Source organism: Rosa rugosa, chromosome 5, assembly GCF_958449725.1.
Source record: "Rosa rugosa chromosome 5, drRosRugo1.1, whole genome shotgun sequence".
Lineage (NCBI taxonomy): Eukaryota > Viridiplantae > Streptophyta > Magnoliopsida > Rosales > Rosaceae > Rosa > Rosa rugosa.
In genome coordinates, this window is record NC_084824.1 from 22,841,300 (window position 1) to 22,853,709 (window position 12,410).

The 12,410-nt window shown below is 40.1% G+C and overlaps 1 protein-coding gene across 1 annotated transcript; it reads right to left on the bottom strand.

Annotated features, from left to right (window-relative positions):
- Positions 1 to 10,743: 10,743 nt before the first annotated feature.
- Positions 10,744 to 12,088, bottom strand: LOC133713027 (late embryogenesis abundant protein D-34-like). The gene is made up of 2 exons (XM_062139150.1): positions 11,754 to 12,088; positions 10,744 to 11,308 (listed from the first exon to the last, which is right to left on the bottom strand). The coding sequence occupies exons 1-2, from the start codon at positions 12,075 to 12,077 to the stop codon at positions 10,847 to 10,849; spliced, it is 786 nt and encodes a 261-aa protein (XP_061995134.1). The 5' UTR covers positions 12,078 to 12,088; the 3' UTR covers positions 10,744 to 10,846.
- Positions 12,089 to 12,410: the final 322 nt, after the last annotated feature.

Consider the following 12,410-nt stretch of genomic DNA (forward strand, 5'->3'; position numbering starts at 1 on the left):
GTTGGAAGACGATTAATGATGTGTACAGCGGTGAGAACACATTCACCCCAAAAATGAGGTGGTAGATGAGCATGAAATTTGAGTGCCCGCGCGACTTGCAAAATATGACGGTGCTTGCGTTCCACTACGCCATTTTGTTAAGGCGTGTGGACGCAGGAATGTTGAAACACGACGCCATTGTCCTTGAAAAAGGTTTGGAGAGAAACAAATTCTCCACCATTGTCACTACGAAAAGTTTTTAATATGAGAGGAAAAATGAGTTGTGACAAAGGCAAAAAAATGTTTTAAAAGCGATTGTGTCTCATCTTTATGTCGCATGAGGAAAACCCAAGTAAATCTTGTATAATCATCCACAATAGTAAGGAAATAGTGAGCACTAGAAAGGGAAGGGTGTTTGTAACGACCCCAAATGTCACAATGAATAATATCAAAAGGTCTTACAGAGGAAATTGAACTAACACCAAAAGGAAGACGACTTTGCTTTGCCAAAGGACAGACATGACAAGCATTATTATGATTGACAGAGAAATTTAAAAAATGTTTGGCAATAAAATTTAAACGAGAGGAAGAGACATGGCCTAGACGGTGGTGCCAAAGATCTGTGGACGAGATAGTGAGGTTGCAGGAGGGTGGCTTGGTGAAGGTGGTATGTGAGTTGGGCAATCTTTTCTCCGTCGCCAATACCACCAAGTAATAAAGGCCATTATGCTGCTTACCCAAACCAATCGTCCTCCTCGAAGCCAGATCCTGCAAGATACACCAATAAGGAAAAAAAGTCACGGAGCAATTTAAGCCTTTTGTCAAGCGACTAACTGACATCAAATCAACCTTAAATGTAGGAACACAAAGCACATCTCGCAAATAATAAATAGAATTTAAAGGCAAGGATCCTTTAGCAGTTATGGGTGCTCTCTGTCCACTTGCTAATAATACCGGCGGTAAGGGATGATTTTTGTTTCCATGAATAAGCAGTTTTGAAGAGGAAACAATGTGATCCGTCGCGCCGCTGTCAATGATCCAACGACGTGAGGAAAATTTTGACAAACCTGGTTTAGTGGTCGCTGCATTAACTTGAGTACTAGCACCTTCATTCTCTTTGACACTCAAAAAGCTCAAAAGTTGTTGGAGTTGTGCTTCTGTAATCCCTGATACAACTGATTTCCCTTCATCTTTAATCATGCTTTCAGAAACTTGGTTTGTTGAAGAAGAATGGCCACGGCCTCCATCATTTTTGGAACGATTAGATCTGCCCTTTGGATGACCTGGTGGATACCCAATCAATTGGTAACAAGTGTCAACATAGTGTCCCATTTCTTTACAGTAAGTGCACTGAGGTCGACCCTTGGAAGAGCCAAAACGCCTCCTATCTTGATGAACATTGAAAGATTGATCAGATCGCTCAGCTTTTCCTTGTCTAGCAGAGTGATTAGGCCTGCTATTTCTAACAGCCATTGCAGCACTAGAATTTGTGGATGCTTGAGTAGCACTGAGAAGTCTCTGCTTTTCTTCTTGACAAACAGCTGAATAAGCTTGACGGACTGAAGGGAGAGGATTCATCAGGAGGATCTGTCCACGAGTGGCACTGTAGGATTCATTCAACCCCATTAGGAACTGCAACAATTTTTGCCGATCTTGTTGTGTTGCACAAGTACAAGAGGAAGCATCGGCATATGAGGCTAATTCATCCCACAAACTCTTCAACTTTGTGTAGTAGGCTGAGACAGAAAGTTGTTCTTGTCGGTGATAAGCAATCTCTCGCTGAATTTCAAAGATGCGAGGAGCATTGCTTTGAGAGAAACGCTCACGAAGGTCTTCCCAAACCTCATGAGCAGTAGTGTAGTAGATGACACTATCAGAGATTTCTGGATTAATGGAGTTGACGATCCACGAATGCTTTATGTCATTACATCGAGACCACGTAGCATAATCATTTGGATGAGTCTCTGCCGAAGGTGCCTTGATGGTACCATTGACGAAGCCGAGCTTGTTCTTGGCATTCAGGGCAATGGTCATTGCTCTTAGCCAAGTTGAATAATTGTCTCCATTCAATGGTTTGGAAATTAAAACCAAACCTGGATGATCTGAATGGTGGATGAAAAAGGGATTGGAAACATCAATGGTGGATGCATCCGAGGAAGAAGGTTTCTTATCATCAACCATGATGGCCAAACGTTAGAAAATTGCTACACGAGAAGGTAGGGTGTGGCAGCTATGGAGTCAGGATTTTTAGTCCTGCTCTGATACCATGAAAAGAGGATATTTGGCTGAATGAATTATGTATTCAATCACGTAACAAAGATATATACAGATTACAAGAGAGAGAGTTCCTATTCTACAAGAAAGTTATCTCTACAATTAAGGAGAATCAATCACTACATTCAAGGAGAGAATAAGGCAGCAGATAACTATTCTAAACTACTTTCCTATTATACAAGATACACAATATTTACTTTCCTAACAGCTAATGCCACTATACTATATCATATACTTAGTTCACCCTACTTTTACAAATTTAGTTCAATATTTCGATTATATTTCCTTACTAACCTTAGATAGAATGAAAAAAAAAAAAAAAAAAAATCAATATATGCACTCTGCAAGAGTACCATGAGCAGTGCAATGTACTGCTGCACCTCCCTTGTCCGGCGATCCTTGCCTCAATTGCCGCTACCACCACACCGCTCAACCTAGCCGCCATCATTCTTTTCCATAAGTCGCTAGTCGTATGAGAACACCAGTTCTCTTAGTATGAGGGAACCCCCGGCCCTCCAACCAATGGGAGCAACATATATAAGTAATCCATTACTTGACTCTACAAACCAGTCCCTTAGAAGATACAAGAAACTTAATTTTTTGACTTTGTCAAGCGGAACCCAAAGGCTTCATAGGCCCAAGATAAATCCCTTCGGCGCATGTGAAATGCTCCAACTTTGCATTGCAGCATAGTGCCTGGCCACTTTGACAGCTTTGGGGTTCAAACCTAGGTTGGGGAGCACACCCAACTTTGCAAGAACCACTAGGCCACTTGCAGTGGTTTACAAGAAACTTAATTAGTAGTGGCATAAATGTTGAGATTGTTAATCAAATGGTGGAGCGGTGGTGATATATATTAGTCTCTACAGAGTTTGCATCTCTTCCTTTATTATTATTTTTTTTTTTGTAGCATTGGAATTTTGGGCTGGGTGACAAAGTTTACATGTAGGGTGAACTTAGTATATAGTAGGGTGGGAATAGCAGCACCTTTAACAATAATGATTCATCCTTACTTAGTTGTCCACTTATAACCTTTAAGGATCCGAATCAGTTTATACATAAGTCTCAGTGTCTAAAAAGCCCTAAAGGGTGAAAATTTTAGCGACACGTACGTACAAACTTCTTTATACGTAGTTAGTAGTTTGGGGGTGACAACTAAACAGACTATGATGCTTCTTGCTAGTGGGTGTTGGATGCGGCTTTAGGTCTTAGTGCTAGGGTTGGTTTTGCGGTGGTAGCAGGACACAAGATACTAAACTCTAGAGTTTTGGACTATCATGGTCACTTGAGCCTGCTTAGATCAAGGCTTGCTTCATTATTATTTATGCCTCTGTTTGTGATTTTAGTTTGGTTTTATTTTAGTTTTCCTTTAATGCTCTGAAATAGGGGGGGACTCAGAATTTGATCTTGTCACGCCCCTGATTTTTAACATAAATAAAAATCGATATATAATCCCATAATTATACATACGTGATCGTTCAGTCATCAATATCAAAAACCTGGAAACTTTTTCCCTTAACTACCCACATATTGATGCCCTGAACCCATTATGTCAATATTGACCCGCTCCTCAGAGTCATATATATACATAAGCTTACGAATTAAATTGTCAACAACAAAGTAAAACGTAAATGCTCCTCAGAGCTTACTACAACGGAAGTCCAAATAACGGTAAAGTCACAAAATTGGCTTCCTACCGTTTAGCTGCAAGCCAACTTCAGCCACGATTATCCTGACCTGCAGGATTAACCCCTACACCGTTTGAATGGTGCACCGGGTTATCACACAACAAACCCGGTAAGCTTTTGCAAGCCCGTATGAGTAACTCAAAACAACTCACCCCAAAATCACGGGATGAACCCCGCACTTTTCAATTGAGAAACCAAACACGTTCGATCTCATAAAATAAGAAATAATGGAGAATAACTCACACTTTAATTTCCTTCAAAATCGAAATAAAAGAAAGCAACTTAAACCTTGGTTTCTTTCAAATCGAACATAGAAAACAACTCACCCTTTGATTTCTATCAATCGTACCAAAACGTACCATAGAAAAACAACTCATACTTGAATTCTATCAATCGTACCAAAACGTACCAAATCGTACCAAGTCGTTAATAAGGAAAACAACTTGCACCTTGTCCCCTTAAGAACCGTTAATAAGGAAGCAACTCACACTTTGTTCCCTAAAAACACGTAATGTCATGAGTTATCAATAACCAATTCCCGTTACCCCATGAATTACCTATATGGCAGACAGACTAGAGCTCTAACTGAAACGTAACCACTCGTCCGGCCAAAGACGTGATTACCTGATATTCTGCCCAAGGTCATAGACCTTCGTTCCTCGGGCCGCACAGTCCCTTGGAGCAAATCATTATGCAGTCGCGCTGGACTCAAAATCATTACACAAACCTCAACGCTTTTGAAAACAATCGAAATCAACATTTCCATAATCATTGTTTTCCGAAAAGCCACAAAACAATAAAAAGCATCATTTCATGCATATTGTTTTCATACACAAATCTCAACGTTTTTAAAAACAAATCGAATCAACAATTCCAAGTCATTTGTTTTCCAAAAGCCACAACCCAAAACAATAAAACGCATCATTCATGCCTATTGTTTTCCTCAATCCACAAACCACCAAAACACCTATATTTCACGTAAATATATATATACGTAGTCATCCGCTCTGGAATGCCTACTAATACCAACTATAGTTTGCAGTTACTAAATAACTCTCAAAATAAAGGTATTCCGTTCGCAAATGAACCTTGTGAGATTACTCACCTCGAAACTCCCGCTGCGTCTTCAACCACGAACAAAGCAACCAATTCACAAAACAACCGTCCAAAATACTTCTTCAAGTACCTAATCACATACGGTTTCCACTTAGTAACAATTCACAAACGATTTAAGTCCGAAACCTATTGTTTTGAACTAAAATCCCCAAAGTGGCGCTAATCGAGGCGAAACCACATCCAAGACCTCCCAAGGTCTCCGGAACACTTCCACGATTGATGTGTCCAAACCACAAGTCGATCGGATACTCAAATCCTCACGGATTGAATAAATTCACCGATATGAAACGATAAAAATCATAACAAATTCATTCGAACTCCAAAACCTCCATATTATATATCGAAACACTCGTATCAACGAGTAGAAGACAGATAATACCAGAAACAGTACCATACATGGCCGGAACACCGCCGGAACGCCTCCACAGACGGAGGCGCACCGCCGGCGGCCAAAACTCATTATTTCACAAAACTCCCAACATCAAAAAGCTTCATCTAAGCATGCTTGTAAAATCTCATAACTAGCTCGAAGTCAGAAAACAACCATAAGGGATCGAAAACTACCTCACAAGCCGTGAACAGTAATCCAAACTGAGTTGATCGAGTTTTCACGTGAATTCTTCCAAACATCCACCACAGATCGCACAAGGAGGCTGCTGCGAACTCCCCAGGCCAAGGTTGAAGCGCCGCCGACGTTGGAAGCCGGAAAACCAATCGGGTCCAAAAACACCCAACTGCACCGCCTTGCAGCGCCGCCGTGGAGGAGAATATATCGGAGCTAGAGGACACCAGAGGGACGACCAGACGGAGGAGACGATCCCATCTGGAAAGTTTCGTCGCCGGAGACAGCCGCAGTTCGCAGGAAAAGCCGGGTCGGGTCGGCCGGGTCCGGGTCGGGTCAGTCGGATTACTTCGATAGTGACGGTGTCAACCGAGAGAGAAAAATGGCTTCCGGAAAAGGAAAGTGGGAATTATGAAAATAATTTCTGATTTTCTCTATTTATACTAAAACGGAAACTTCTTCCGATAGCCATATCTTTCTCATAAGATTTCCGATTCCTGCGTTCCGCATGTCCACAAACTCATATCGACGCGCTCTACAAAAATTCAAACTTCACACGACCCCCTAAACTGTGAAATTCGAATAATTATACGGACGAAAACCATTCCACTTCACATACGACTTACGAATAAAGCACAACAACAAATATTCGTACAATAGGTCCATTATTAACTACTAAAATTAAATAACAGAAAATCCAGGTCATCACAGATCTAAGATGGGGCATTCACAAGTTAAAATAAAACTTAAATAAATTTATTAAAATTAAAAAAATTAACCATACTGCTTTATCGTAGAACCATAAAGAGTCAAGGCAATGGCATAATTTTTTTTGTTTGGTGTTGTAATTAGTCGAGATAAAATAGTAGTACAAACTTTGTTGTCAAAACTCAAAAGTACAATAGTAATGTCAAATAAATTAAAAAAATATAAAATAACCCCAAACTTTGAATGTGTAAATTGAACCAACGACTTAATTGGTATTACCTGTAAGACTAACCACTACACTAAATTTGCGGTATAAAATATTACAATTAAGTTTTTTTTTTTTTTTTTTTTTTTTTTGAGTAATGCCACAGGGGCGAAGTAATATATTCATCACAAGCCAGAATAGGCCGTTACATACCCTTCCGCTGTCATTTAAGGACATAGACAGATAAGAAATTAGTGGTAGTACCCACAAGTGGTACGTACATATAGTCCTACTCATTATACATTCAATACGTAGAACTAGCGGATATCCTCCTTCGGTACTACTCCAGAGACGCTAGAGAGACATTCGGTGCACATCAGTGCTTAGGTTCCTAAATACAAGGAATTTATTGTAAAAGACAAGCTAAAACATAGTAAAGACCAAGGGAAAACCCTAGCCCAAAATAGCAGGCCCAAAGCATCCAAAGGAATAGCCCAAACTCCAGAGCCCATCAAGCTGGTCTGGCCCCAGCCCATCACCCTCGACGACAGGTCGTACGCCACAAGGTCAGCCCTCCTGACGACACGTCACACTCCACAAGCCTAGCAATACAATTTGACCCCCTCAGCCACGACCCGGGCCGCTCCGATCTACGCCTCCACAAACCGCCACGCCTCACGTCACCATAGCTCACACCATAATCATGCCACTATAACTCGCGCCGACCTGAATCATGCCGTCCGGAATCCCAATAGTTTTGATCAGCACACCCACGCCGCTGGTTGAGATGCAGCCAAAAACAAGCCAAGTCGTTCGGAAACATCTGAAGCGCAACCATCCATGAACAACTTCGGACCAAATCGGATCAGATACCCGTCCGGCAGAAAACCCAAGACGACGGCAAGGCCGGAGCCAGCACCGGTCGGGGAGCCGCCGGACGAGATTGAATAGTGAAGCGGAAAAAGACCGGTCTTAGGGTTTTTGGGTCTTAGGGAGAAAAAAGTTTAGTTATGATATACAATTAAGTTATTTTAGTAAAACAAAAAGGTAGAAAAATATAAATGCAAACAAAAAAGGTGGTTGACAATTGAAGGGCTTTCACCAATTACACGTGTATTATACGGATATCATTTAAAGCAAATTACCAGAAATTACAATTGTAATTAATTATTTACCATCCGCAAAGCCCAGTGGCTGTATTCCCATGCGGATCCTTAAAGCCCATGCGGGCGTTTTCTTTCTTTTTTATTAGTTTTTCTGTTAGATAAGAATTGACATAAACACCCCTCTACTATTATTAACAATATCAGATCCAGATATGTCCTATGCTTCATTCAGAGAGAGAGAGAGTGATCAGACCAAAAAATGAGAGACAAAGTGAGGGATTGGTTAGGATTTCAGAATCTTATATAGAGTGAGATTAGTTATGCAATTATAACGATATTTGTAATTATTTGATCGGAATCGATTTCTTTTGCGTGCTCATTTCAACTAAAGAGATAGACCTCTCTCTATCTCTGAGAAATTTGGAAATCAAAGTCCTTCCAATTGCACATCTTGGGCTCTAGCATATGTGATTATTCTTGTGAGTTAAGGTTGCCGTTCATCAAGTATTCAGTCACCATCTCATAGAGGAATTGATACAAAGTTCATGGTAATTGTGTTCTAATTTAGTTTGTATATGATAAATATACATTGACACTAAACTCAATTCCTGACATGGTTATATACATGATGCATAGTGATTATAAATGATTATATCCATTCATGCATTATAAACTCAATCTTTATGGAGTATGATTTGCGGATTGTTTGTTACTAAAAGTCACTAATAATAGTGAATTTGTCTTTCATTGAGATACCCACTTCACTTTACGGTGGATTTCTCCCATGGAATGAAAATGAATCTAATCCATATTGTTAGTGATAGAGTTACAATTGTATTTTGAAAAAATATGTCTTAGCACGTCAATAACAATATTTATTTGCTAGTGATTGACGTCACTAACAATCTTTCTTGGGCAATGAAAAATGTTCCTATTGTGTTGTTGAAGATGCAACTATTCATTTTCCACTGAGTGTCAATAGATTTTTTTTTTGTTACTAAATATCAAAGCAATCTTCTAGCAGTAAAATACGTTCTTCATGTGTTAGTGATGATGCAAATGTCTGAATACTATTGACTGTCAGTGAAATATCTATTAGCTACTAAGATTCAGTAGCAATATTTATTTGCTATTGAGGGTTAGTATGATATCTATTTGTTACTGAGGGTGAATAACAATCTTCTTTAATTTTGCACTAACAAATATTCGTTTTTTTTAGGTGATGATGCAAATACCTTTATGCTATTGACTATCATTGAATTATCTATTTGCTATTAAGATTCAGTAGCAATATCTATTTGATACTAGATATTGCTACTGAGGGTCAGTAATGATACCCATTTGTTATTGAGAGTAAATAGCAATCTTTTTTTGCAACAAAAGATGTTCCGGTTATGTTAGTGATGATGCAAATATGTAAGTGGTATTGACTATCAGTGAAATATCTATTGCTACTAAGATTTAGTAGCGATATATATTTGCTACTGTGGGTCAGTAACGATATTTATTTGTTACTGAGGGTCAATAGGATTATATTTTTGCTACTTATCCAAGTAATTTGCTGTTATTTATAACGAGATTTCAGCCATTAGAATTGAGCGGAAAAATATGGAAACTCTTGATCTCTATAGGTTAATGGGGAAGAAAGCTGATCAGGAAATGAAGATCGAACTTACAGCTTCAGAATCTCATTTTTTGTAGTCATATGATATTAGTGTTTTCTTAGTCTAGTTGAGCCAAATATTCTGTAACCTATTATTTTTGTATTGAGAGAAATGAGTAGAAATATTGATAATCAATAGCTTTTCAAGAGTTCTTCTTAATAATTGCAAGCTGAAATTGGTCTAATGTTTCAAAATTGGTGGAGCATATATGACAACCAAATTTTGATAATGCGAACTCTGAGTTGGTTTGTAATTCAGTGGCAGTTTTGTGATTTTTTCTCACTTCAATGTTGAGCGGTAATTTTGTAATTTTCTTCAATAGACATTAGTGGGGCTTAGCTTTGCTCGAATTACAGAAGACCGCATGGTCTTTAGCTCGGCTTCCTTTGCGCCTGGGTATTGGAACGGGACAGTTTACCTTAGATTTACCAATCTCTCTATTATTTATCAACGTGTATGGTCTAAGACTATTAGTTTTAATGTGGTGAACTTTGTTTTTTGGTGGATTTACTATTAAAATACAAACATAGTACAAGGCTGGAATCATAGTACAAACATAACAGATAACACGAGATAGCTAGAATGACTTATCTACGACCCCAAATAGTAAAAGGCAGGAATCGTAATTACATTCATTGCCATAAGGTAACATTAATAATGTATATGCTTGAATTTTGAGGGGAGATGATGATCGGGCCCGACGGGCCGTATGGATCAGCTGAAGGGGAACCTTTTGAAGATGGTATTCACGGAACGGTGAGTGAGTAGGTGATTTGTTATGCAGCGAGAATTTCTTTCATCCAGATTCAATATGATAATGCCGATGGCAGCTCGTCTTGGTCAGACAAACACGGTTGCCATACCAACATCAAAAGTTTCGGACCTTTCAGAGACCAAAAAGGAGATCAAAAGGCTTTCGGGGACCAAAAAGGAGAATGACGCTATGGGAACGATTGGGTTATTTGGCAGGTCAGAAATCAGAATATCGAGCTGGTGTCCAAGCAATAGGATCTCACGTGAAAGTTCTTCAGAATGCTTACCAGCAGATACCCTCTCCGCCAACACCTTCTCTAGTACCGGCTAGATTTTCTTTTCAGATCAAGTTCAGGAAACAGGACGACTACAAAACTAACAAACAGACGTCCAAAACCAAATCAACGGAAATAATGGCGACGGCAACACTAGTGGTTCAATGAAATTGTTCTGCACATACACGTACATGTACGTAATCTCTGACTTGAAGCTTCATATCAGAACTGTGGAACTGTGGATAAGAAAGATATAGATACCGCGAAGCTGAAACATACTTGCATTGACATTCGGGGTAAGTACAATACAAAGAGCAAGCCAGCTTTTGGCTTCGCTTCATTCTACATTTTTTGGAAAACTTAAAACAACACTAGCTATTATAGATTATGTTATACTGGTCTACACAGTGCAGCATATGTGTAACAAAACAGTAACTTAATTTTCAGCCGCACGCAAAAGTTCATACATACTAAGCATGACCAAAACTATCAGACATTCTTGGACAGTACGAGCTACTACGTGTTCACATTCATCTTTTCGTTCAGCCTGGCAGCTGCAGTAACAGAAGCCGCAACTCCACCTGGACGTGTGGTCATGTCCGGGTTGTTCCTCAACTCGGCACTCACCACTCCTTCGGCATCCTGCCTAGTTGCCGCCTTGTCTGCGGGTAACTTGGCGGTCGCACCCGAGAGAACATCAGAAACCTTAATCTTGTCTTGCTCCCTTTCAGTCCCCGCATTATGAGCTGCGGCAGATTGAGCCGTGGCAGCCAGGCCCCCTGGAATTATCACATTGCTGCCTGTTGCTCTCACCTCTGCAGCCTGAATTGCCGCTGCATCGCTCTGATCCACTGGCCTATCCCCAGCTGTTTGGGCCGAGGCCTCCAGTGCCTCGCCTATAGTTATTGCATTCTGCTGCATGAAGCCTCCCGCAGCTACTTGTGTAACCGGTGTTGGCTCCACATACTGGCCAATAACCTAACCACACCGAAATAGAATTAATTGACCAAAATATATAGCATCAAGCCAGCAACTAAATATCGATAAATTCAAAAAATATAAGTCATGTCAAACTACCCATCTGAACAAATCAACAATTTTGAAGTTGTTTTTAGATTGCTTGATACCAATGCATAATCTCATATCATAACATTGCTATATGTATAACTGTGAACTTCTGGGAGGGTGGAGATTTAGTTTTGATGATTGTTTTGTTCGCAGAATCTAATAACATACCAATATTAGAGAAAGAAAAAAAATCAGATTGCATAATATCTTCAGAAAACCTCTGAATTGGAATTCTTTCTTATTGTAGTCAACAGATGGTATCTATTCAGTACCAAAAAAAAAGTTGCATTGCAGACAAAGTCATTAATTTATTCTATAATGAGCTTTAGAAATAAGGAGAGAAATCAGAGGAGACCTGTCCACCAACTGATTCAGTGATTATTCGCCTTCCAGGGACATCAGTCTCTGTAACAGTGACACCTTCATGTCCAGCTACATCAGTAGCCTCATCGTGGCGGACGAGGCCAGCTCTCTCGTTTCGGGTGGCGGCCGACTGCATGACAGCTGCCGGACCGCCCTTCTGGGTCTGCCCCAACACCATGGTTTCAGCGGTCTGCATCATCGCAGCATCTTGTGGCGCCACCGTCTTGGATGCGAGGTCCCCGGAGACATTGAAAATGTCGCCGTACTTGACGGGTTCTTGCCCCTCCTGAGGCCTCCTCGGCTGTTGTTGACTCATTTTTGTATCTGTACTTGTACTTGAAAATTAAAAGCTTTCTGCAAATGACTTTGATACCTCTGACTAGCTTAGTACGTGCTACTTTGAGTTGGGGAAGACTTGAAGATGATTATATAATATAGAAAATTATGGAATCAAATCGACACATGGCTCTGTACAAGACGTGGCAAGAACAAAACCGAGACAGTTTGATTAAGCAAGACACATGGCAGCAAGTAGCTCGCGTCATTGCTTTGGTTCTTGCCACCGTTTGGAAGCTTGGGGACACATGCCGTTGATAAACTAGCTTTCATCAATACTGTTGTTTACAGGGGAAATTCGAGGTCGGGCAAA

Excerpts from the sequence above, each read along its gene's own strand:
- LOC133713027 (XM_062139150.1), bottom strand. The coding sequence starts at position 12,077 with ATGAGTCAACAACAGCCGAGGAGGCCTCAGGAGGGGCAAGAACCCGTC. Across the intron at positions 11,309-11,753 it reads CTGAATCAGTTGGTGGACAG|GTTATTGGCCAGTATGTGGA; the intron begins GTCTCCTCTGAT and ends CGGTGTGGTTAG.